This window comes from Diceros bicornis, chromosome 28, assembly GCF_020826845.1.
Source record: "Diceros bicornis minor isolate mBicDic1 chromosome 28, mDicBic1.mat.cur, whole genome shotgun sequence".
In the NCBI taxonomy this organism is placed as follows: Eukaryota; Metazoa; Chordata; class Mammalia; order Perissodactyla; family Rhinocerotidae; genus Diceros; species Diceros bicornis.
Genome location: NC_080767.1, coordinates 29,131,358 through 29,153,379, shown reverse-complemented (window position 1 = coordinate 29,153,379; position 22,022 = coordinate 29,131,358). Strand labels below are relative to the sequence as shown.

The 22,022-nt window shown below is 42.4% G+C and overlaps 1 protein-coding gene across 1 annotated transcript in view; it reads left to right on the top strand.

Annotated features, from left to right (window-relative positions):
- Positions 1–22,022, top strand: part of TTLL11 (tubulin tyrosine ligase like 11) — a 235,951-nt gene that overhangs the window by 37,164 nt on the left and 176,765 nt on the right. The window contains exons 2-3 of the mRNA XM_058523936.1: positions 14,071–14,167; positions 20,648–20,781. Of these exons, the coding sequence (XP_058379919.1) occupies positions 14,071–14,167; positions 20,648–20,781 (231 nt within the window). The remainder of the gene's footprint in view (positions 1–14,070; positions 14,168–20,647; positions 20,782–22,022) is intronic.

The following is a 22,022-nucleotide window of genomic DNA, read 5'->3' as shown; positions in this document are numbered from 1 at the left end:
TCTGGGCTTGGCAAATTCCAGCTAATCTTTCAAATTTCTACCAAACACCACCCTTTCCCCCAGAAGGATAACTCATACCCTGCTTCATGCTCCCGTGGCCCTTTGACACTCATCTGCTGGAGTGTTTCCCACTTTGCATTGTGATTTATTTACTAGTTCACATCCTAAAGACAGGAACTGTGCCTTATTTTTCTCTGAATCCCAAGTGCCTGACATTGAGTTGGTGCATAATAATGTTTGCTTGAATGAAAGACTAAGTTAATAAAACAGTATAACTATTCTTATGTAAGGTGTGTAGGAGGGTAGGGGTGGGGTTGGAGCAGAGAATAAATGTGCATTTCCAGTATCTCTTTTACCAGCAGGGGGAGAGATGTGTTTAGTTTATAAATATCCCATCACATAAGCCTTTAGGTTCTATGGTCTGAAAGGCCAAAGAGAGGCTCAGGGTCTTCAAATTTATATGGAGCCATTTTACTTCAAGTAAAAGGGGGTATGAGCTTGATTAACTTGAATCATGTTATCCTATGGAAGGCTAATTTCTATTTTTCCCTTGAATACTTTGTCGTTTCTTGTTTTTTTTTTTTTTTGGAGGGAAGTTTGGGGAGTAGTTGTGGCTATTTATTCACTGATTCAAAGCTCCAGGCAACAGCATTCTGTCCTCTGTGAACACCTTTCAATGCAGTATTGGGGTTGGAGAGTTTAGTCATTTGTTCCTGGTATCCACTGTCTAGGAATGCTGGGGAGGAGTCCCCTTTCCTCTCTGACCCTGGCCCTTGGCTTTTCTTTCTCAGTAACCACCCCAAATGCACACACCCTTTCTTCACTTCTCTCCTCTGTGACTTACGAGTTTGCACTTCTTGCTTTGACTTCTCTCCACTCCCGTTCCTGTATTTTTGATCTCTCATAGGATAGTTCCAATCAGATGTCTTGTTGTCTCCTCAAGCTCAGTACTTCTAAAAGTTAATGCTTCTCTCCCAGAGGCACTCCCATTCCCATTCGCTCTATTCTGTTAATGGCTGTATTGGGCACTGAAATCAGGAGGTGAAGGTTAGGGCAGACAGAGATGCTCAGGCAGAAGGTGCAGGTGCTCTGAGTCAGAGTACTTTGGCAGAAGCAGTTCAGCACTCTGGAGAGCTCCCAGGTGGGGACGACGCCCTGGCTCTTGTCTCTCCCCTGCCCCTTCCCACACACATCAGCCTTAGTACACGCTTCCTTGTCACTGGAGTTCTATGGGTGTTAAAGAAACTTCATTCATTTCTCCTAGGCTTAGTTCTCTGGAGATTAAGGACTTAATGGGGCTGGGTTCTGTTCTTTGCTCTACCACTTACTGGATACACTACCAGAGACTAAGTTACCTAATTGCCCTGAGCCGCGGTTTCTTCATCTGTAAAATGGAATTGCAGTATATCTACCTACTTGATAATGATGTTGTGACAGTGAATTGAGATAGTGCATGTAAAGTATGCAGCACATAATATAAACTCAATAAATAGTAGCCACAATTTTTATTATTCCAGAAATTATTGGTACAACTGTATTAATTCTTCTTAATAGTATGCAATGGTATGCTTGAGGCTCTCATGGCAGTGGCATGTCTCTGGGAGATTACAGGCTGTTTTAGGGGTCAGGAGGAGCACATGAGTTTAGGGGGACAGAGCCCTCCTCTTTTATCTGGTAAGTCACCAGGGAAACCACTTCTTTGTCCCCTGGGTACATTATTAAGACAGGTCTGGGTGCTTTAGGGTCACTACAAATCATAATCAATTGTTGGAACAGAAGAATAGACCCTCATAGATTTGCAGAATGGGAAATACCCTGAATGTGGCAAATAGGAAACAGGCCCGAAGAGATCCAATAATGCCCAAGGCAGCTCAGTGAGTTAGTGGCCACAGGCAGAGGAGGACTGGATCTCCAGGCTCTTGCTTGCTCTTTGCTTGGTCTTTGCACATGCTGTTTCTTTCTCCCATGGGAGCCCCTTTCCCTCTCTAGTCTTGGCAACTTCTCTCTCATCAAGAGTCAGCTCAAATGTCGCCTACCTCTCTGAGCCTCAGTTACCCCTTCTGTTAAATGGGGCTATGACAGCTATTCACATGGTTGTGTGAAGATTAAATGTGACAGTGTGGGTAAAGAGCTTAGCTCTGAGGCAGGCATATAGTGCAGTCATGCGTCACTTAATGACAGGGGTATGTTCTGAGAAATGCATCGTCAGCTGATTTCGTCGTTGCGCAAATATCCTAGAGTGTACTTACACAGACCTAGATGGTATAGCCTACTGCACACCCATATGTGCGGTCGGTTGTTGACTGAAATGTCATTATGCAGAGCATGACTCTACATGCTTAGTAAGATGGTGGCTACAGGCATTACAATGATCTGTTTGTGTCTGCCTCGGCTGCTGCACCGTGAGTTCTTTGAAGGTAAGGACGGTTTCATTCCTCTTCCTATTTTCTCCTCTCCAGCTTTGTCTCCTACTGCTATCCCTCTGCTCCCGTGTGTGGAAGCTCTCAGCATCCCCTGAGCATACCGCCTGGCTCAAAGGCGCGACTTGCTTGCGTGTTGAATGAATGAATTGATGTTCCAGCTAACCCGTGGTGCCTTAGACCGGCTTTCTGGTGGGAGTTGCCATTGTGGAAAGTACTGAAATGGCCTGAGTATCTGGTTAACTGGGGATCAGCTGCCCTAAGAGGCGTCAGGAGTGACTTCGAGAGAAGTTGTTTGATATTCTGGGTGGGAGGAAAGTGCTGCTGGAATGGAAACCTGATTTGCTTTGTTTCCATTTCAGCTAATAAACACATTTAAAATTTTGATGTGGAAGAGACTGGGTAATTTGAGGCCTACTGGTGAACTGATATAAATTTACCCACACTGAGTGAGTAGAGAGCAGGGAGATTACTGCTGATAATTTTGCAAGGCATAATGGAGTTAATTTATAATTTATAATTGATATTAGAGCTCTTTTCCATAGGGTGAATTATGATGGAATGGAGTAAGAGTCATTTAACGTCATTATTTGGTTGTTTGTGTTACCCTTGTGAATTGGAAAATGGAAAAAGAACATAGTGCTAAATTAGTATCTAATCTTTTCAGAGCTATTTGCTAAATAAACTGGAATTTTAATTAAAACTGCAAGCCAAGAGGTAAATCACTTTAGAAGTTTGTGAAGTTTTTCTTTTTCTCTTGCCTAATATAATTACTACTAATAAAGATTCTGTGCTGGTGGGAAATTAGACACCAGAATAAATAACTGGATTGCTGTGGGGCACTGAAATTATGGAAGGGGCAAGGTTATCTTCCCCTCTGCTAACATGGGCTTTTTTTCCCATAGTTAAATTGTTTGGTAACAATTTTGATCTCATTAAAAGTATTATGACCAGAAGCAGAAGCAAGGTGGATGACAGCCCTCCCAGCAGCTCTTGCAGCTTTATTCATATGAGTCAATTATAATGAATGGATTTAATAAAAAAATACAGCATCCCTTGGTGATTAACTCTGTTAACAACGAATGGTGGCTTACCCAGAGTATCATATTTGCAATAATGAGGAAGTGAACAGGAAAAGGAAACTTCATAGATCACAAAAATTGCTACTTTCCAGCAAAAGGTTGTTAATTACTTATCCTCTTGTTATATTTATTGGCTCTATTAGAGGATGAGTAATTATTGTCTTCCTGGGAAACCCATTGGAGCCAGACGGCGCCTTTATTAAATTGGAAGGCTCCTCAGAGTGCTAGTTATCCCTGTGGGATGCTCTCCATTCAGAGTCTCCAACCACCAGAAAGCTGGAGGAGGTGAGTCAGGGATGTCAGCTCGTGGGCGTGAGAGAAGGGCTTCTCTAAAGTGCGTCGGCTGTCCCAGTGGTTCTTACACATGGACTTCACAATGTGTTCTTACTCCTCCCCTGCCCCTACTCCCAGTGCATTCTTTTTCTCTTTGCCCAGTCACAACTGCCACCCTGTCCCCTTTCTTCCAGCCTTGGCCAGCTTCCTCGTGGGTCTGGCTGCCCTCAGTCTCTATCTCCCCTCCATTCTCCATTCAGCACTTCCCTTGGCTCTCCTCTCCCTGCAGGATTGAGTTCGAGCTCCTCAGCTTGCCCCGTGAGCCTTTCATGATCTGTCCAGCCCTATGGACCTCTCCAGCTTTGCCTCCTCCCCTCACCCTGGGCTCCAGGCATGTGGAATTTCCCTGCTCTCCCAGATGCCCTGCCTTCCCTCTGCCTGATTTCCCTTTTTCTTCATCTCTGCCTGGCAAATGCCTACTTCACATCCAGCTCAAATGGCCCCTCCTTGGTTAAACTTCCCTCACCCTGAGCAGACACCATTGCTCCTCCTGGGCTCTAACACAGCACTTTGTCACGTAGAATGCCTCTATCTGTTAATGCATCTGCTTCTACCCTCAGGCTGGCTCCTGAGTCCCTGGACCTATGTTGATTCACTACTGTTTTTCAAGAGGTGGATTTGTTGAGGGCCAGCCTCTGCTTTCTCCACCCTGGGGCATGTCTGGGGACTCTCCCTCTCTGCCTTTCTCACCATGGGACTTAATTAAGTGAAGAACCATCCAGGAGGCTTGCTCTCAATATTCTGTAATTGGACTAATTTAGCTCCTACTATGTGCCTGATGGTTCTGGCTCTGGGTCTCTCATGAGGCAGCAGTCAAGTTGTGGGCCAGGGCCATGGTCTCTGAAGACTTGACTCGAGCTGAAAGATCCGCTTCCAAGCTCACTCACACGGTTGTTGGCAGGAGGCTTTGATTTTCTGCCTCTCTCTAGGCTTCCCCAAAGTGAGTGATGATGAGAGAGAGAGAGAGAGACTGAGAGAGAGAGAGAGAGAAACCACAGTCTTTTTATAAAGATATCCTAATATTGGAAGTGACATCCCATCACTTCTGCTGCAGGTATTGTTCACATAGACCAAGCCTGTGACAATGTGGGAGAAGGCAGCACAAGGATATGAATTCCAGGAGGCAGGGATCATTGGAAACCATCTTAGAGGCTGCCTACCACAGATGGGTAGGTAGGGGAGAGGCTAGAAAGAAGAATAAAATGTCTCTACCCTGAAGCACTCTGTTGGTGGAGAGGCAGTCATGTAAACGTAAATACTCTACAAGGCAGTGGCTGTACTACAGGCATTAGCAGAGTGCAGAGGAAGCATTGGAGAGAAATCTATTAACTCTGCCTGGGGGCATCATGGAAGGTTTCTCAAGTGCAAACACACTGTGGTGTTCTTGTTCAAGAGCTGTCCAGTGACGCTTGATGTTTGGTTGGCATCTTTTTAAATTGAAGTTACTCATTGAGGTGATTTGCTTGGACAGTAAAAATAATAACCTATCCCATATAACAGCAATTTGCTTTTTGCAAAGTGCTTTCCTGTGCATTACCTCAGTCCACATAACAGCCCTGGGAGGAAGACAGGTTTTATTGCTGTTGTTTTCCTCCATTGTAGATGAGCTGCTGAGGCTTAGAGGGGCAAGGTCAGTGTGTCAATGTCTCTGGGTGGGGTGTGGCGGGTCAGGGCTTGAGCCAGGGTCTTCCTAGTCCAAGCGTGGTGCTCTGGCCGCTGCACCTTCCTTGTGTTCCGCTTGAGTGCTGTGGGCCCCTCACTTTAAAGCAGCAGTTTGGGTCATTCGCCCTGCAGATGCATTACACATATGCTCGCCCATATCAAAGCTTATTTGCCACTTTCACGCCCAACCACTTGAAAGACTTTCTGTTCATGAAGAACCTTTATCATTCACAAAGTATAGAAATGTGAATTGTGCTTTCATCAGCATTCACTGTGAAATTTCATTTTGCAAAATCCCTCGGGGGTTTGAACTTACTCTTTGGACTGTTAGAAGAGGGACCCGAGACTCAGTTCCTTAAGCACAAATATGCTCAAAGGACATTTAATGGTTTCAGTTCTTGCACTAGCCTGGCTATTTTGCAAGATTTTAAATTCCTTCTGGGCAAGAGGGAAAATGATTTTGGGTCCACACAGGTGTCAATGCTGAGGGAGGAACTTCTAGTGTGGCAAAGATGGTAGCATGTGGGGTGAGGGTAGGTTAGTTACAATAGATCATATGTGACTAATAAATACAGCTATAGTGATCAGTTCAAGATCAGTTGTGTGCAGTGGTTAAGTTCATGGCCCTCAGAATCAGCCAACCTGGATTTGATCCTGACTCTGCCCTTATTAGCTCTGCGACTTTGGGAAAGTTATTTAATCTCTCAAAGCTTTGGTTTCTTCATCTGTAAATAGGATTAGTAGTAGCACCTTTCTCATAAGGTTGTTGTGAGGATTAACTGAGATAATATACATGAAGTGTTTAACACATAGACATAGTAATAAGCATTACATAAATGTTAACTTTGATGATGGTGATGACAATGTATTATTGGAGTAGCTACTACTCATAAGTTCCTTTATTCATGGATTCATTCATGAAACACACTGCGGATGTTGCCAACAATGGTGTCTGTGAACAACTAGAGGCTTTGGGGAGTCTTTGAATCTCCTAAAATTATATGGAAAATTTTGTGCATATGTGTGTTTTTCTGGAGAGAATCTCATAGTGATTCTTGACGCCCAAAAAGTTAAAAACAAAGTCTATGGTGTGCTGAAGACTTGGTGTTAGGGATACACACATGATTATGAGACTGTCTTCATCTTCAGAGTTCACAGAGTGGTGAGGCAGACAGACTTACAGACAACATGTTGCAGAATGGCCTGTTTTAAGGGTATAAGCAACAGAGGCCACACAGAAGGGAGAGCTGGTGAGACAGCTTCATGGATGAAGGGAGCGAATGGTCAAGCTGAGTCAGAAGATCCCAGGCAGAGGGAATGACAAGTAGAAACCCAGGTCACAAAACAGTAAAGTGCTATATACTCAAATATCAGAAGTAGTCTTGTGCTTACAGTGCAAGTGCCCACCACGAAAGTGGCCCAACTTGAGGCAAGCAGGTTGGCAGAGGGGAGTTTGGGAAGTGTCTTTCAGGCCAGGCTTGGTGCTTAGACTTGATCCTGTGGTCCACGGGAGGGCATTGAAGAGTTGTAAGCAAAGGAGTGACACAGTCAGAACTATTTTACAAAAAAATCCCTCTGCGTGGTGGGGAGACCCTGGCGGAGGGGAAAAGTTGGGGAGGAGGCTGGTGTAGTTCTCATCCAGGCGAGAGATGAGACCTTGAACTAAGGCAGTGGCAGTGGGGATTAAGGAAGGAGAAGAAATTTAAAAATAAATTAGGAGAAAAGGAAGAAGACTTGCTGACCAGCTGGGTACTGGGGAGAGAGAGGATGTCGTGGGTGATTCTCAGGATTCTGACGTTTAATTTTCCTGTGGGCTTAGGACCCGTTGGACACCTGGTTAGACATCCCTGGAGACCTGAGACAAGTGTGTCACATTGTTCCCAGTCCTGTAGATTCCTAGTGTTATGAGGAAGATAAGGGTTAAGCAGGAAATACATAACAGTGCAGACAAATGACAAGCAGACTAAGTGCCGAAGGGATCAGGAAGGTGAGCATTGTGGGCCGAAGTGGTTCCAAAGCTCTCCACATCATTACATTTGATGGGCAGTTGTTAGTTTCCATCTCACTTGGCCTCTCAGCCACATTCACACTGCTCACCACTCCCTTCCTCTTGAAACACTTGCCCCTTGCCTTTTGTGACTCATGCTCTCTATCTCTCCGGTCCCTGCTACTCAGTCTGCTCGGTGGGTTCCTCCTCCTCTCCCCATGACCTACTGTTTTTGTGTTCTGGCACTGGGGTACAGCCCTACATGACCTGCCTCTGCCTAAATACTCTGCCTTATCTCAAAGGACTTTCCTCTTGTTCTCTGTGCCCCAGCCACCCTGACCATGCTTCAGGCTTTCCAGTTGCCATGATCTGTCCAACCTCTGGGCTTTTACACATGTGTTCTCTCTTCCTCCCTCATCTTCTGCCTGCTCTTCCTTCCAGTCTCAGCTCAAACAGCCCTTTCTCAGAAATAAGGTGGCCATTTAATTTGTTGCCCAAATGGGATACATTTGAAAGTGAAAAGAGGTGCTATTAATAATATACCAGGCCAACAGGTGTAAACTGGAACTGTCCTGGGCTGATGCGTACGTGGTCACCTGACTCAGAGTGGCCTTCTCTGACTTCCCAGATGTGATCGGGTCCCCCTGTGCTCTCATGCTCGTGGCTTTCTAGCCTCATTTCACAGCCCTTTCCATGGTTTGTAGTGATGCATTGGAGTGACTGTTTGATTCGACTCTTCCTCCCTGATGGACTGCGTGCTCCATGAAGGCAGATGTGCTCCCATGTGACTTTGGTGCCTAAGACGCGTTGTGCCACATAATTGGTTCTTAATACTTATGAGTGAATAAATTAGTGATGAACTCAGATTTGCATTCTGTGGAGTGTACAAAGCATTTTCGCTTTTGTCATCTTGTTTGGTTCCTATTGCCAGGTTTTCTCCCCTTAATCTACTGAAGACACAGAACTTTTGGTTGCCTAAGATCTCGAAGTTAGTAAGTGACAGAGAAAAGTCTAGAACTCTCAGATCCTCTGACCCTAAATCCAGTTCTTTTCTAAAAAGGGTTGAAGAAAAGGAAAGATGACTTCCAGATTTAAAATCTGGGTAACTGGTGCTGACCTTGAGAAAAATGGGAAGTGGAGAGTCTGAGAAGCATTTGTCAATTTTCAATTGCCCCATGAAAATCCGCATAGCATTCCAGGCTACAGAGAGCTCAGAGTAGAGCTATGAATGGCCCATTAGCCTCAGGGGGTGTAAGCAGACAGTTTTTTTGTTTGTTTGTTTTATTGTGGTAAAATACACAGAACATAACATTTACCACCTTAACCATTTTTAAGTATACAGTTCAGTGGCATTAAATACATTCACATTGTTGTGCAACCATGCATTTCCAGAATTTTTTTCATCTTCCCAAACTGAAACTCTGAACTCATTAAACAAATAACTTTCCCTTTTTCCCTCCCCACAGCCCTAGAAACCACCATTCTACTTTCTGTCTGTATGAATTTGACTACTCAAGCTACCTCATATAAGTGGAACCGTACAATATTTGTCTTTTTGTGTCTGGTTTATTTCGCTTAGCGTAGTGTCTTCAGCATTCATCCATGTAGTAGTAGGCGTCAAAATTTCACTCCTCCTAAGGCTGAGTAGTATTACAGTGTATGTATATGCCAGATTTTGTTTATCCGTTGATGGACAGTTGATGGACACTTGGGCTATTTCCACCTTTTGCGTATTGTGAATAGTGGTGCTATGAATGTTTGTGTACCAATATCTGTTCAAGTCTCTGATTCCAATTCTTTTGGATGTATACCCAGCAGTGGCATTGCTGGATCATGTGGTAGTTTTGTTTTCCACAGCGGCTTTCTACATTCCCAGTGCATAAGGGTTCCAATTTATCTACATCCTTGTCAACACTTACTTCCTTTTTGTTATTTTTTTTTATGACAGTCATCCTAATGGGTGTGAAGTGGTATCTCATTGTAGTTTTGATTTGCATTTTCCTAATTATTAGTGATACTGAGCATCTTTTCATGTGCTTATTAGCCATTTGTATATCTTCTTTGCAGACATGTCTATTCAAGTCGTTTGCCCATTTTTTAATTTGTTTTTTTTTGTTGTTGTTATTGTTGAGTTGTAGTAGTTTTTAAATATATTCTGAATATTAATCTTTCACCAGATATACGAATTTCAAATATTTCCTCCCATTCTGTGGGTTTCCCTTTCATTCTGTTGACAAGTATCCTTTGATGCAAAACAATTGTAATTTGATGAAGTTCAATTTATTTATTTTTCTTTTGTTGCCTGTGCTTTTGATGTCATATCCAAAAAATCATTGCCAAATCAAATGTCATGAAGCTTATTCCCTATATTTTCTTCGAAGAGGTTTTATAGTTTTAGCTCTTATGATTAGGTCTTTGACCCATTTTGAGTTAATTTTTGTGTTTGGTGTAGGGTAAGGGTCCAACTTCATTCTTTGTGCACGTGGCTATCCAGTTTTCCCAACACCAATTATGGAAAAGACTGTCCTTTCCTTTCCACATTGAATAGTCTTGTCATCCTTGTTGAAAATCATTTGACCATATTTGCAAGGGTTTATTTCTGAGTTCTTTATCCTATTCCACTGGTCTATATGTCTGTCTTTACCAGTACCATACTGGTTTTTGTTAATTTATTTTTATAATTTTTTTCCTTTTTTTTTTTGTGAGGAAGATTAGCTCTGAGCTAACATCCGATGCCAATCCTCCTCTTTTTGCTGAGGAAGACTGGCCCTGGGCTAACATCCGTGCCCATCTTCCTCTACTTTATATGGGACGCCACCACAGCATGGCTTGACAAGCAGTGCGTTGGTTCGTGCCCAGATCCGAACCTGCGATCCCCAGGCCACTGAAGCAGAGTGCGCACACTTAACTGCTATGCCACCGGGCTGGCCCCTATAATGTTTTATCTACAGCTGTTTTAGGTTCACAGCAAAATTGAGCAGAAGGAACAGAGATTCCCCATATATACACTGCCCCTGCATATGCACAGCCTCCCCACTATCAAAATCCCATGCCAGAATGGTACATTTGTCACAATTGATGAACCTATATTGAAGTGTCATTGCCACCCAAAGTCCATCCTTTATATTAGGGTTCATTCTTGGTAGTGTACATTCTGTGGATTTGGACAAATGTATAATGACATGTATCCACCACTGTAATATCATACAGAGTATTTTCAATGCCCTAAAAATGCCCTGTGGTCCACCTATTCATCCCTCCCTCCCCCCAAACCCCTGGCAACTACTGATCTTTTTACTGTCTCTGTAGTTTTACCTTTTCCAGAATGTCATATGGTTGGAATCATACAATATGTAGCCTTTTCAAATGGGCTTCTTTCACTTAGAAATAAGCATTTAAGATCCCTCCATGTCTTTTCATGGCTTGCTGGCTTATTTCTTTTTAGCACTGAATAATATTTCATTGTCTGGAAGTACCAGAGTTTATTTATCCATTCACCTACTGAAGGACATCTTGGTTGCTTCCAAGTTTTGGCAATTATGAATAAAGCTGCTATAAACTTCGTGTGCAGATTTATTGTGGACAGAAATTTTCGACTCATTTGGGTAAATACCAAGGAGCACAATTGCTGGATCATGTGGTAAGAGGATGTTTAGTTTTGTAAGAAACTGCCAAATTGTCTTCCAAAATGGCTGTACCATTTTGCATTCCTACCAGCAATGAATGAGAGTTCCTGTTGCTCCACATCCTTGCCAGCATTTGATGTTGTTAGAGTTTTGGATTTTGGCCATTCTAATAGGTGTGTAGTGGTATCTCATTGTTGTTTTACACACTGTTTTGATTACTGTTGCTTTGTTGTAAGTTTTGGCATCAGGAAGTGTGATACGTCCAACACTGTTCTTCCTTTTCAAGATTGTTTTGGCTATTTGGGATTCCTTGAGATTCCATATGAATTTTAGGGTGGATTTTTCTATTTCTGAAAAAAAAAAAAGGTCATTGGGGTTCTAGTAGGGATTGCACTGAATCTGTAGATTGCTTTGGGTAGTACCGACATCTTAACAGGATAAAGTCTTCTAATCCATGAACATGGGATGTCTTTCTACTTATTGAGTGTCTTTCATTTCTTTCAGCAACATTGTATAGTTATCAGTGTACAAGTCTTTTGCCTCCTTTGTTAATTTCTAAGGATTTAATGTTTTTGATGCTATTATAAATGAAATTGTTTTCTTAATTTCCTTTTTGGACATTTCATGGTTTGTATATAGAAAAACAACTGATTTTTGCATATTGATTTTGTATCCTGCAACTGCTGAATTCGTTTATTATTTCTAACAGTTTGTGTATGTATGTGCAATCTTTAGGGTTTTCTACATATAAGATCATGTCATCTGCAAGGAGAGATCATTTTACTTCTTCCTTTCCAATTTGAATGCCTCCTATTTTTTTTTCTTGCCTGTTGCTCTGTTAGAACTTCCAATACCATGTTGAATAGAAGTGATGGAAGTGGGCATCCTTGTCTCATTCCTAATCTTAGAGGAAACGATTTCAGTCTTTCACCATTTAGTATGATGTTAGCTATTTAAGCAGCTTTTTTAAAAGATTTTAAAAAGAGGTAAGATTAAGAAGTCCTGGGACCTATTTAAAATTGTGTTTCTCTGTGTTCTCAGTGCCTGGCACATAGTAATTATTGAATGAATAGATTTTTTAAAAATAAAAGGAAGTTTCTCAAAACTGTGTGAGCTAAAGTCACTTCCGAATGAAGGGTTGATTTGGGATTCACGAAGTGGCAAGGATTGAAGGGCGACCGTAAGGATGATAAGAAGTCATTGATTGTCCACTGACATGGAGCAGGTGTTGGTCCTATTGTGGGCAGCAAAGCCACTTGGATCTTAGTAAACTTGGCCTGGATAGTCTGCTTTGTAGAGAAATCTCTTTGGTTAAGTTATTTTTCCCTTCTCTATATTAGCACTTAACAGCTGGAAGAAAATAACATATGTTGTATCTCTTTGTATTTATGACTGCTGAATTAATAACTTCAGTTCTTTGGATACAAAGAAAATGAGTGAAATGCTATAAATTATAGATGGCAGTTGTTAATGCTTATAGAGTGTGTAACATATGCCACACTTTGGCACAGCTTTGAAATCATGTGAATGATTTAAAGAGCTTCAGTCTGTTTGCCTTCATTTTAATTCGGAATAGCTGGAAAGATTCGATTCACCACCAATTCATTAGTAATGCTCTGTTCTTCCATTGGAACTTAGCCCTCTTAACTTGGAGTAGATAAAAATTCCAATTAACTACAGTCTTAGAATGGGAAAATCAAATGATTTTATTTAATATGTTGGCATTTCTGTTCATTTGGACTTTTAACAAGCAGGTTCTAAATATGAACTAACATGTCCTTACTTTTTTCTTTTAACAAGGGTCATCTGAGTTACAGATTTAAAAAATACCTTCTGTAAATGCAGAACTTCTTGGTAACTTTGAGACGCAGCAGGCTGTAGTGGAAAGAACAGGCCCTTTTGTCTCAGTGAGGGATTTTCTTGTTGGAAATAATTGAAACACTATAGCTTGTGCAAAGAGGAGATGTGTCTTCAGGATACGAGGCTGTCTTACAAAATCCAAAGACAGGAGGGACAATCAGGCTCAGGAGGGTCTGGGCCTAAGACCTGGAAGCCCTAGGAACTTAGGTCAATCAGTCTATGTCTCCAGGGCCACGTGGTCTCATCTCCACTTTTCTCTCTGCACCTGCTCTTTTCTTCTCTCTCAACAGACTGGCTGCCTTTGCTTCTCTGTGCACACAGCCAAGCACAGCTGCCCAGCTCTGGCTTTTTATCGCTTCCAGATCAAGGGCCAGCAGAGGCTGCCTGGCATCTCTGATTTCCAAATTCCTGGAAGAGAGAATCTGGTTATCTTATCTTAAGTAAGATGACCACTCCTGGTTTGTTCCTTTATTCATTCGAAAAGTCTCTATTGAATGCTGGGAACTCTTTTAGGCGTTGGGGATCCATCCTGCCCTTGTGGACTTTGTGTGGGTGGGTGTGGGTGTGTGGATGTGTCTGTGAGAGCGAGAGAGAGAGACACTGTGACAGCTCATTCTTTTGGGACTGGGTTGAGTGTTGCAATTTTCAGAGAAAGTATGGGCTTGGAATTCAGATAGCCCCGGATTCAAATCCTGATTCTTCCCATTTTTGACTCTATGTGACATTGGGCTTATTAGATTACCTCCCTCAGCTCCCATTTTCTCATAAGTAAAGTGGAAATAATCCTTTCTAGGGTAGTTATGAGGGTTAAAATGAAAGGTGTCTGTAAAGTCACTAGTATAGTACCTGCCGCATAGAATCAGAGCTCTGCCCCTCGCTAGTGGTTGTTAGTCAGTAGTGGGTAAGCAGGTTACTTAGCCTGTCTAAATCTGTTTCTTCACCTATAAAATGGGGAAGAATGTCAGCTACCTCACATGCTTATTATGAGGATTAAATCACGTGATGTGTGCCGGGTGCAGGGAATTTGTACATAGTAGACATTGTGGTAGCTGCGCCTCTTATTCTTGTTATTAATCACATTTTTTTTCTCTTTCTTCTAGTTCCCATTTGGCCGACGCTTGCCTTGTGACATCTACTGGCATGGAGTTTCGTTTCATGACAATGACATATTCTCTGGTCAAGTGAACAAGTTTCCAGGTATACGCTGTTACTGTTGGCATTTAAAAATGTTTCTAGGGCTGAGTCTCGGGGTACACTCTTCTACAAAAATCTGACAGTGTTTTGAGATGAAACTCGAGGACACTTAATTGGGACTTGCTGCCTGCACTCCGCCCACAGTACCATTACCTCGGGAGGGAAGTTAACGCAGAGGTAATAAGGACTTAACCCACCAAGGGTTTAAAGATTGGAGGTTCAAAAACATAAAAAGACAGGCTCTCCTGGTCTGATTTTACTGGTGGAAGAACATGGTTTTCACCTTTTGGATTATCAATATAACAAGGAGCTGTTATGAGGGGACCATATTCTCAAAATGCAAAAAATAGAACATTGCACTCAAATAATTTGCAGGAAGCAGAAGGACTAAAATTCTAAGAATATATCACAGAAATGGAGTTAGCAGCTTCCGTTTTCTTTAAGTATCATATTTGGAGGTACCATTTTTCAGACCGAATACACCAGTCTCCATACTGGGAACAATAGGCCACAGACAGCCTCTGGTTTTGCCTGAGGACATCATCCCAGTGAGACTTACCCTGCAAGGTGACTCTTACTGACAGAAAAGTGTCACAGCCAACATTTTAAGATACCCCCCTCCCTCCACTCTCAGCCTCCCCATATACTTTCTCATTACATTTTTAATCTCTACCACCCTCTTCTGCTACAATTGCTATTCTTTTTTTGGCGAGGAAGATTGGCCCTAAACTGACATCCATTGCCAATCTTCCTCTTTTTGATGAGGAAGATTAGCCCTGGTCCAACATCTGTGCCCATCTTCCTCTATTTTATATGTGGGATGCTGCCATGGCATGGCCCGATGAGCAGTGCACAGGTCCACGTGTGGGATCCAGGCCCACAAACCCCGAGCGGCCCAAAGGGAGCGTGGGAACCAAACCACTATGCCACCAGGCCGGCCCCAACTATTCATTATTTTTAAGGGCTAAGTGAAGATGGTGGTTAAGGTTAGTGGGAGTGCTTAGGAGGAGGAGAACATTGGTTAAGCTGGGTATGATCATAGCCAAAGGGTCTTCCACTTATTTTCAGAAATTTTAACATATTGCACAAACCATATTATAGTACAATAATAAATAATTTTTAAAAAGAACATCATCCTGAATCCCATTCCTCATTTAACAAACCACATTGTGAATATCTCTATATTTCCTCCCAAACGTTAACCATGTATATGTATCATTTTTACGTAGTGGCAGTCAGAGTGTAGTTGCCTGAGTATAAGGTATTTTCTCTTAGTGTTATATCATTTATGCTTATCTTAAAAAAGAGAAACAATTTACTCTTTTTCTTTGGCATTCCATGCCACGTCTTTAAGACACACCTCTCAGAAAACCCAGTATCCATGCATTATACACTGGCTACTTGTGCCATGTCCACTAAGGGGTTTTCCACTAGCATGCGGACTACCATAGGCCTCACTTGGCTCAGATTCACTGAGAAGGATATGGGGCAGGAGACACAGCTTGCCAGCCAACCAAGGCCAGGCATTTCTCCCCAGTGGCATCTTTGCAAGGGTTCCAGGGCTAGTCTCTGGCCCCTCAAGTGGGAGCTCAGCTACAAGGAGACGAGATCCACGTTGGTGGCTGTGGATCTGTCTTGGTTTACACACCACATAGGAGCCAATATCTCATGCAACTCCTCCATAACATAGCTTCTATAACATAGTCCTGCCAGGGCCACGCTAAGTTACGAGAATCACCATGCTCAGAAAAGCCTAGAGCTGTGGTCTCCTACCAAGTGTTTATGCAATTTGCCAATCAGGGATCATTTTATCCATATGCCTTGTTGTCTAGTAACACAGCTAAATTTCCACCTTTATTGGTTTCCAGGGGAACAGAGCTAGAAAATTAATCCAATGTCAAATTTGTCCTCAGGGGAGGAGAGAGAGTTTTCTTAGAAGACAAGAACGGTTCTTGTAGCCGGGGTTCTTGCATATGGTTTAATGGGATAGCTAGTATTTTCTCTGTCTTGCTGCTCAGAAAAACTGACTTTTTCATGCCACTAAAAGGACTTCTTGGGATATTGGGAGAACAAAATTTGGAAGAGAACAACTCTTTGAATGAAGACCGAGTTCCTGAGACAGGAATCAGCAAATGTGGCTTCATTTACATGTTCCCCTTCTGTTCATGCCTCATCTAACGGCTGAGAGTGGAAAAGAAGCAGTAAGCATGGCTCTACGTTTGGAACACAAATTATAAATACAGAAAAAAATACCCCCAAAGGGCTAGTTTCATTAAAGGTAATATAAAAGTATTCGTTCCAAAGGAGCAAGTTTGCCCCGTCTCATATTCCACATGCCAGTGATTAGAACATACAATTTTCCAATTTACTAACAGCAATTAATTAACTCTAATGACAGAGCAGGCCCTGGAACCTCTAGGCGAAGGAACGGTGCTGCCACCCCTTCTGCTCTGTGAAAGACAGCAGTCCTTAGCAAGGGGTGATCACAGAACAGTCCGTCCTTTGGGTCCAGTTTATGTCCAAGCTTATCTTTCTCTTCTGTCTCTCATATATCCCATTATCCTAAAAATGCATTTTGTATGCTTTGTATATTACTTCAAGTAAGTCCTAGTGGATGTGCCAGGCAAGTCTAAACACTTCACATGCTGAATAAACTGAAAACTTTTGGATACACATATGGAAGTAATTTATTTTGTTTGTGTCAGCACATTAGATTTTTGCCACTTTTCTGTGGGCAATTTCCTTCAAGATATGTTATTATATCTTAACTGATGAATTAAGACTTTCTATAAAAATTATCTGATTTGGATATGTCTCTGCTTTAAGAAAGTCCAGAACTGTCAATTCTCAGCGTACAAGCAACAGTCTTTTGCTGAGTTTCAGGGTCTGAGATGTAGGGCAGCACATGGCACGTGGTGCCTGAGGGCCCACCAATGAGGAGGGGACGTTCTGTAGAGAGGGAGAGGGCTCTAGTGGGGAATCTAGGGGGGCAGCCATCTGTCAAGTACTGGTGTGGGCTGGGGATACAAAGACAAGGAGGAAGGCAAGTAAAGAGAGAAGTAAAATACAAAATAAGTGCAATGTCAGAGGAAGCTTGGGATGCTGTGGGAGTTTGGAGCAAGGGCACATGACCTAATTCAGATTTGCTTGGGTGGAAGGCAGGATGAGAGATCCCAGAGAAGTGGATTGACGTGTAAACTGAGCCTCCGGGGACGGATGGGCCTGACTCTCATGCAAAACGAGGGAGCAGAGTTGGTGCAAAGACGTAGAATGCTTAAAGCGAACCATTCAGTGAAGGGCAAGTGGCCCATGATGGTTAGCAAGGGTCAAGTATGAAAAGGACAATGGAGAGGTGATAGGCAGGGAACAAAGCACAGCATTGTTATATCCTGAAGGTTGTGGGTAGTCACTGAGAAATTTTTAAGCCAGAGAGTGACTAGCACCAGCTTGCATTTTAGAAAGATCAGTCAGAGGGATGCATTGGAGGTGGGTGGAAAGGCTGAGAGAAGAAACAGATATAGAGCTAAGAGGCCGCTGCAGCATCCAGATGAACTAATCAGTGGCGATGGGAATAGAGGGAAGAGGATGGATCTGAAAGAATGTATTTGTTGTTTGGTGGTTGTAATGTGTTTTTGCCAAGAATTGTTGTTATAATGATATTTGGATTGAATGTGCTCCCGAGGTAGCTAGATTTTGTTCCGTTTTTGTGTTGAGTAGGCCTTTGTGGCCAAGCCTGAGGATCAACCTGTTACGATCTTGGGTAACTCCAATGGGCCTTGAGACTCCGGTGTAGCAGACAGAAAAACCCAGGCCCAGAAGGAGTGGCAGGAGGCAAGCCTTTTTTCCACTCGATAGGGGAACTGACATAATAGGGACATCTAGGGGTAGACCTTATTAAGAAAGCCAGGTAGGCAGTCAGCCTCAGAAGACCCTGACAGAAGGTAGCAGTAGCCCAGTCACTGGTTTAGTCACAGGTGAGAGGACCCCAGCCCTTGCAGGATAGTCTTGGGGGAAACAGAGGAGGAACACTGGGGAGAACAAGGCAAAGGCGTTGCTAAGGCTGCCACTCAGGTACCACCAGCAAAAGACACCTTACCAAAATTGGGGGACAAAGCAATGGAGCCTCAGAAAAACAGCTAAAATCCTCCTTACCTAATTGGAGTACAAAGTTGGGGTCAAAGTTTTAGCAGGGAGGAGCTGATGAGTAGACCAAGAGATTCCACCTCACGTCAGAAGGGGGCCCAGAATCTACAGCAAGGGTCACAGGTAGGGGGCAGGCGCTGCAGCTGCTTCGAGAAGGGAGCAGAGTCTGGAGCCAGCAGGGCCTGGCAATGACCTCCCTTTTCACGTATTTACTTTGGGAACATGTGGTCTGCCTCAGCCAGAAACCCAGCTACTGAGAGAAGATGACACTCCCCACATCTGTCTCTGAGCCACCACCAGCACTTGGTGGGAACACAGCTCAGATATGGCAGAGGAAAAAGCTTTTGGTGGGAAATGGATTGAGGGAGGTCTACACTGGTGCCTTCCGGAGACAGGTGTTCAGGTAGACTTAGGGGTGAGCCGTCTAAAGCTTACCTGCCAGAAGTGTCTGGGAAAAGTATCCATTGGCTTGTAGAGATGCTTCTTAAGTTCGCTATTTTCAGTAGAGAGCTACCTGGAGACAGACACAAAGGTAAACTTGGAGGCAGATCTATTAGCTGGTGTGGGGACTGATGATCCACATTCCAAAAGGAGCCATTGCGTATTTAAAATGAATATTTACTCAGTTTGCTGGACACTGATTTTCACAAGACTTCTCTGGAACGTTCAGACTGCCCTCCTGAACTCACAGCACTTCTGGCTGTGTTGTGTGAGTCCGTCTGACCTGCCGAGGGGCTTCTGAAAGGGAACCTTCCCCTGTCACAATGCGATTAAAATGCAGACACTACCACCACACTATCTGGTCAGGAGGTGCAATCTATTTGGTGTAAGGTGCTGTATTACAGTTAGTTATGAAGGTTTTTAGTTTAAAACTATAACTAAAATGTTAAATAAGTAAAAAGGTTCAAAAAAAGTTGAAATTTTTTTGTGTGTACTTTGTGTTAAGCTCCAATGTTTATAACTCAAAAATTCTAATTTCATGGGGGAATAAAAGAAAATAGCTATAATTTTCAGAATTCATACTTTTTTTGTGTGAAGCTCAGAACAGTGTCTTCAGTGAGTTTTAATTTCGAAGAGTCCACATTAGAGCACAGCTTATTAGTGCTTTTTAAGCTCCTTTAGTTCTCACTTAATCCTTCTCTCTATCCCTCTGAACAAGAACTAAGAACCTGGGCATTGACATCTTGAAGCTGCGATCTTTAGATTTATTGTTTGTTTTTTTTTTTTAATATGCTGAGGGAAGCGAGAAGTAGGTTATTAAAACCTTGATTCTCAAATGTTCACCCTTTGCTTCCTGAACATGGGAGTTTAGAGAAACCTCATTCATTCTAACTGTGTCCATTTGGAACGTGTGATAATTCAACATGCCAAGCTGACATGGAACTTTGTACTTTCTATTAAAAATAACTTTGTTCATCAAATTTCTAGTGTCGGTAATGGAACTGTGTAGCGTCTTTCAGGGCGAAGGCCATTTTTAGTCTTCATTTTTACAGTGGTATTTGCCTTAAGAAATAGTATGCTAAAATTTAAAATAATTTTTACCTATTTGCTTAAAATTTGCTAAGACATGTATTCAGTTTCTTCTCTTGTCAGAGCTACTAAAGATATTACAAGAAAAAAAATCCACCATCCTTTAATGTTTTATAAGTGAGACGTTTCAGTCCCTCTGGACAAATTAATGAGATCTGATCAAAGTCAGCATCAGTACTGGTAACTGAAGAACTCCTACGGGTTCCATTTTTTCCCTTTAAACTATAAATTATCCGATGATATTCTTTCCACTTCCTGCCCTTATTTCAAGGAGACAGATTTTATGCTGAAAGGTGCATATTTTTCTATTTTATACCTTTAATGCTCATGGGCGATTAAAACAAAGCAACTTAATAAGCTTCTCATAGTGTAATCAGAGTCCACTAGATAATATTCTCTAGAGTATAAAATGGGAGGAATCTAAGAAGCATGTGTGGTGGCCCAAAATTAAAGAGGATATTAACTTTTAAGTGTAAGATACAAATGCTTGTTTTTATTCATTATCTAGAGGACTGACAAAGAATGGAATAATAAACTAGGTGGAAATTCATTCTATCAAATTGCTGCTTCATTTTTATAAGGAGAAAAAAAATAACTGTCTTTTACCTCAACTTTTTCATTAATTGGTGGGTCTTTCCAAACCATGAGTCATCACTATGGGGAACAACTCATACCTTTTTTTTTATTCTATCTGAAAAAGTGATTGTGGTGGGAGTGGGGGGGGGCGGTTAAAAGTCCCGAATAATGGCTTATATAGCTTATAGCTCGTGGCCACTGTTGTTAAAACCTCACAGCTTCTCTTCTTCCCAGGCATGACGGAGATGGTGCGTAAAATTACTCTGAGCAGAGCAGTGAGAATCATGCAGAATCTCTTTCCTGAGGAGTACAACTTCTACCCTCGCTCATGGATTCTGCCTGACGAGTTCCAGCTCTTTGTTGCTCAGGTAGATGGCACTCCGTCCCCATGACCCTTGAATTATATTATGGTTGAAACTGTGTCCTGGGTCCTGTGTGCTGGGAGCTGGGGCAGAGGGTCCCCAGGAAGATGAGACTGGTTCAGGAAGTGTCTTAACAATACACAGTAGGTGTTGGCAGCGATCGAGGCAGCCTGCAGGGTTGAACGAGTAGACTGACAGGTAGGTAAACTGAAGAAGTGGGTCTTGACATGAAGAGACAGGCCTGGGGCTGATACTAGGAGCTGGATTGTGGAGTCAGTGTTTGGAGAGCCAGGGAGACAGAGCTGGAGCTGGTGGTCGAGTCCACAAGTGGACTGGACTGAGGCTGTTTGGGTGAATCCTCGAGGTTGTGGTGTCCCCAGCACCCTGTGGTATGACGTGTGGGAGGTCGGGCTTCGTTTCAAGGCCAGGGAGTCGGTCTGACAAACAGAGGGGGCAAACCTTTTAAGTGTCCTACTTTAAATTTCTTTCAGAATCAATTTTCAAATCACCCATTCCATATCAAAGCAATATGTTTGAGCATGAAATACTTCGGAGCCTTCACCAACAATTGTGAAACAGAACCAGTAGGGAAGCTGAATTCAGAGTTGCCATTTGGTTAGTTTTTTAATGGTTTCCTTTAGGACCATTTCAAAGCCTTTGCCAACAGGTTCCACGGTCCATACCATACCTCTGAGGGTAACTGTGCAACAAATGTCTGTCTCCTTGTGATGAAGCTAACACCATTTGTTGGTCCCACTATGTTCCAGGCATTGTGCTAGAAGCTTACCATTATTTCTTTTAATCCTCACAGCAATCTTGTGAAGTTGGTTGTATTATTATCCCCATTTTATGGATGAGGAAACTGAGGCTTTGAGAAATTAAGTGACTTGCTTGAAAATTAGGATTTAAACCTAGAACTTATTTCAACGCTTATGCTTTTTATAGTCTTTATTGCCTGCATGTTGTTTTGGTTTTAATATTAAATTATAAAACTTGTAATAAAATTATGATTTATTAAGCCCCCAAAAAGCTCAAAGTGGTAATTTTTAAAAGGAAGCTGTCTATGGGGTGGTGGTCACATAGGTCTATATATTTCTTAAAATTCATTGAATTATTAACTTAGAATGAGACATTTTATTGTATGCAAATTATAGTTCAATAAAGTTAATTTTAAAAATTAAAGTGAACCATCAGCTGTTTTCCATACTCACCTCCCAATTTCCACTTCTGTGGCTCTGCTCACGCTA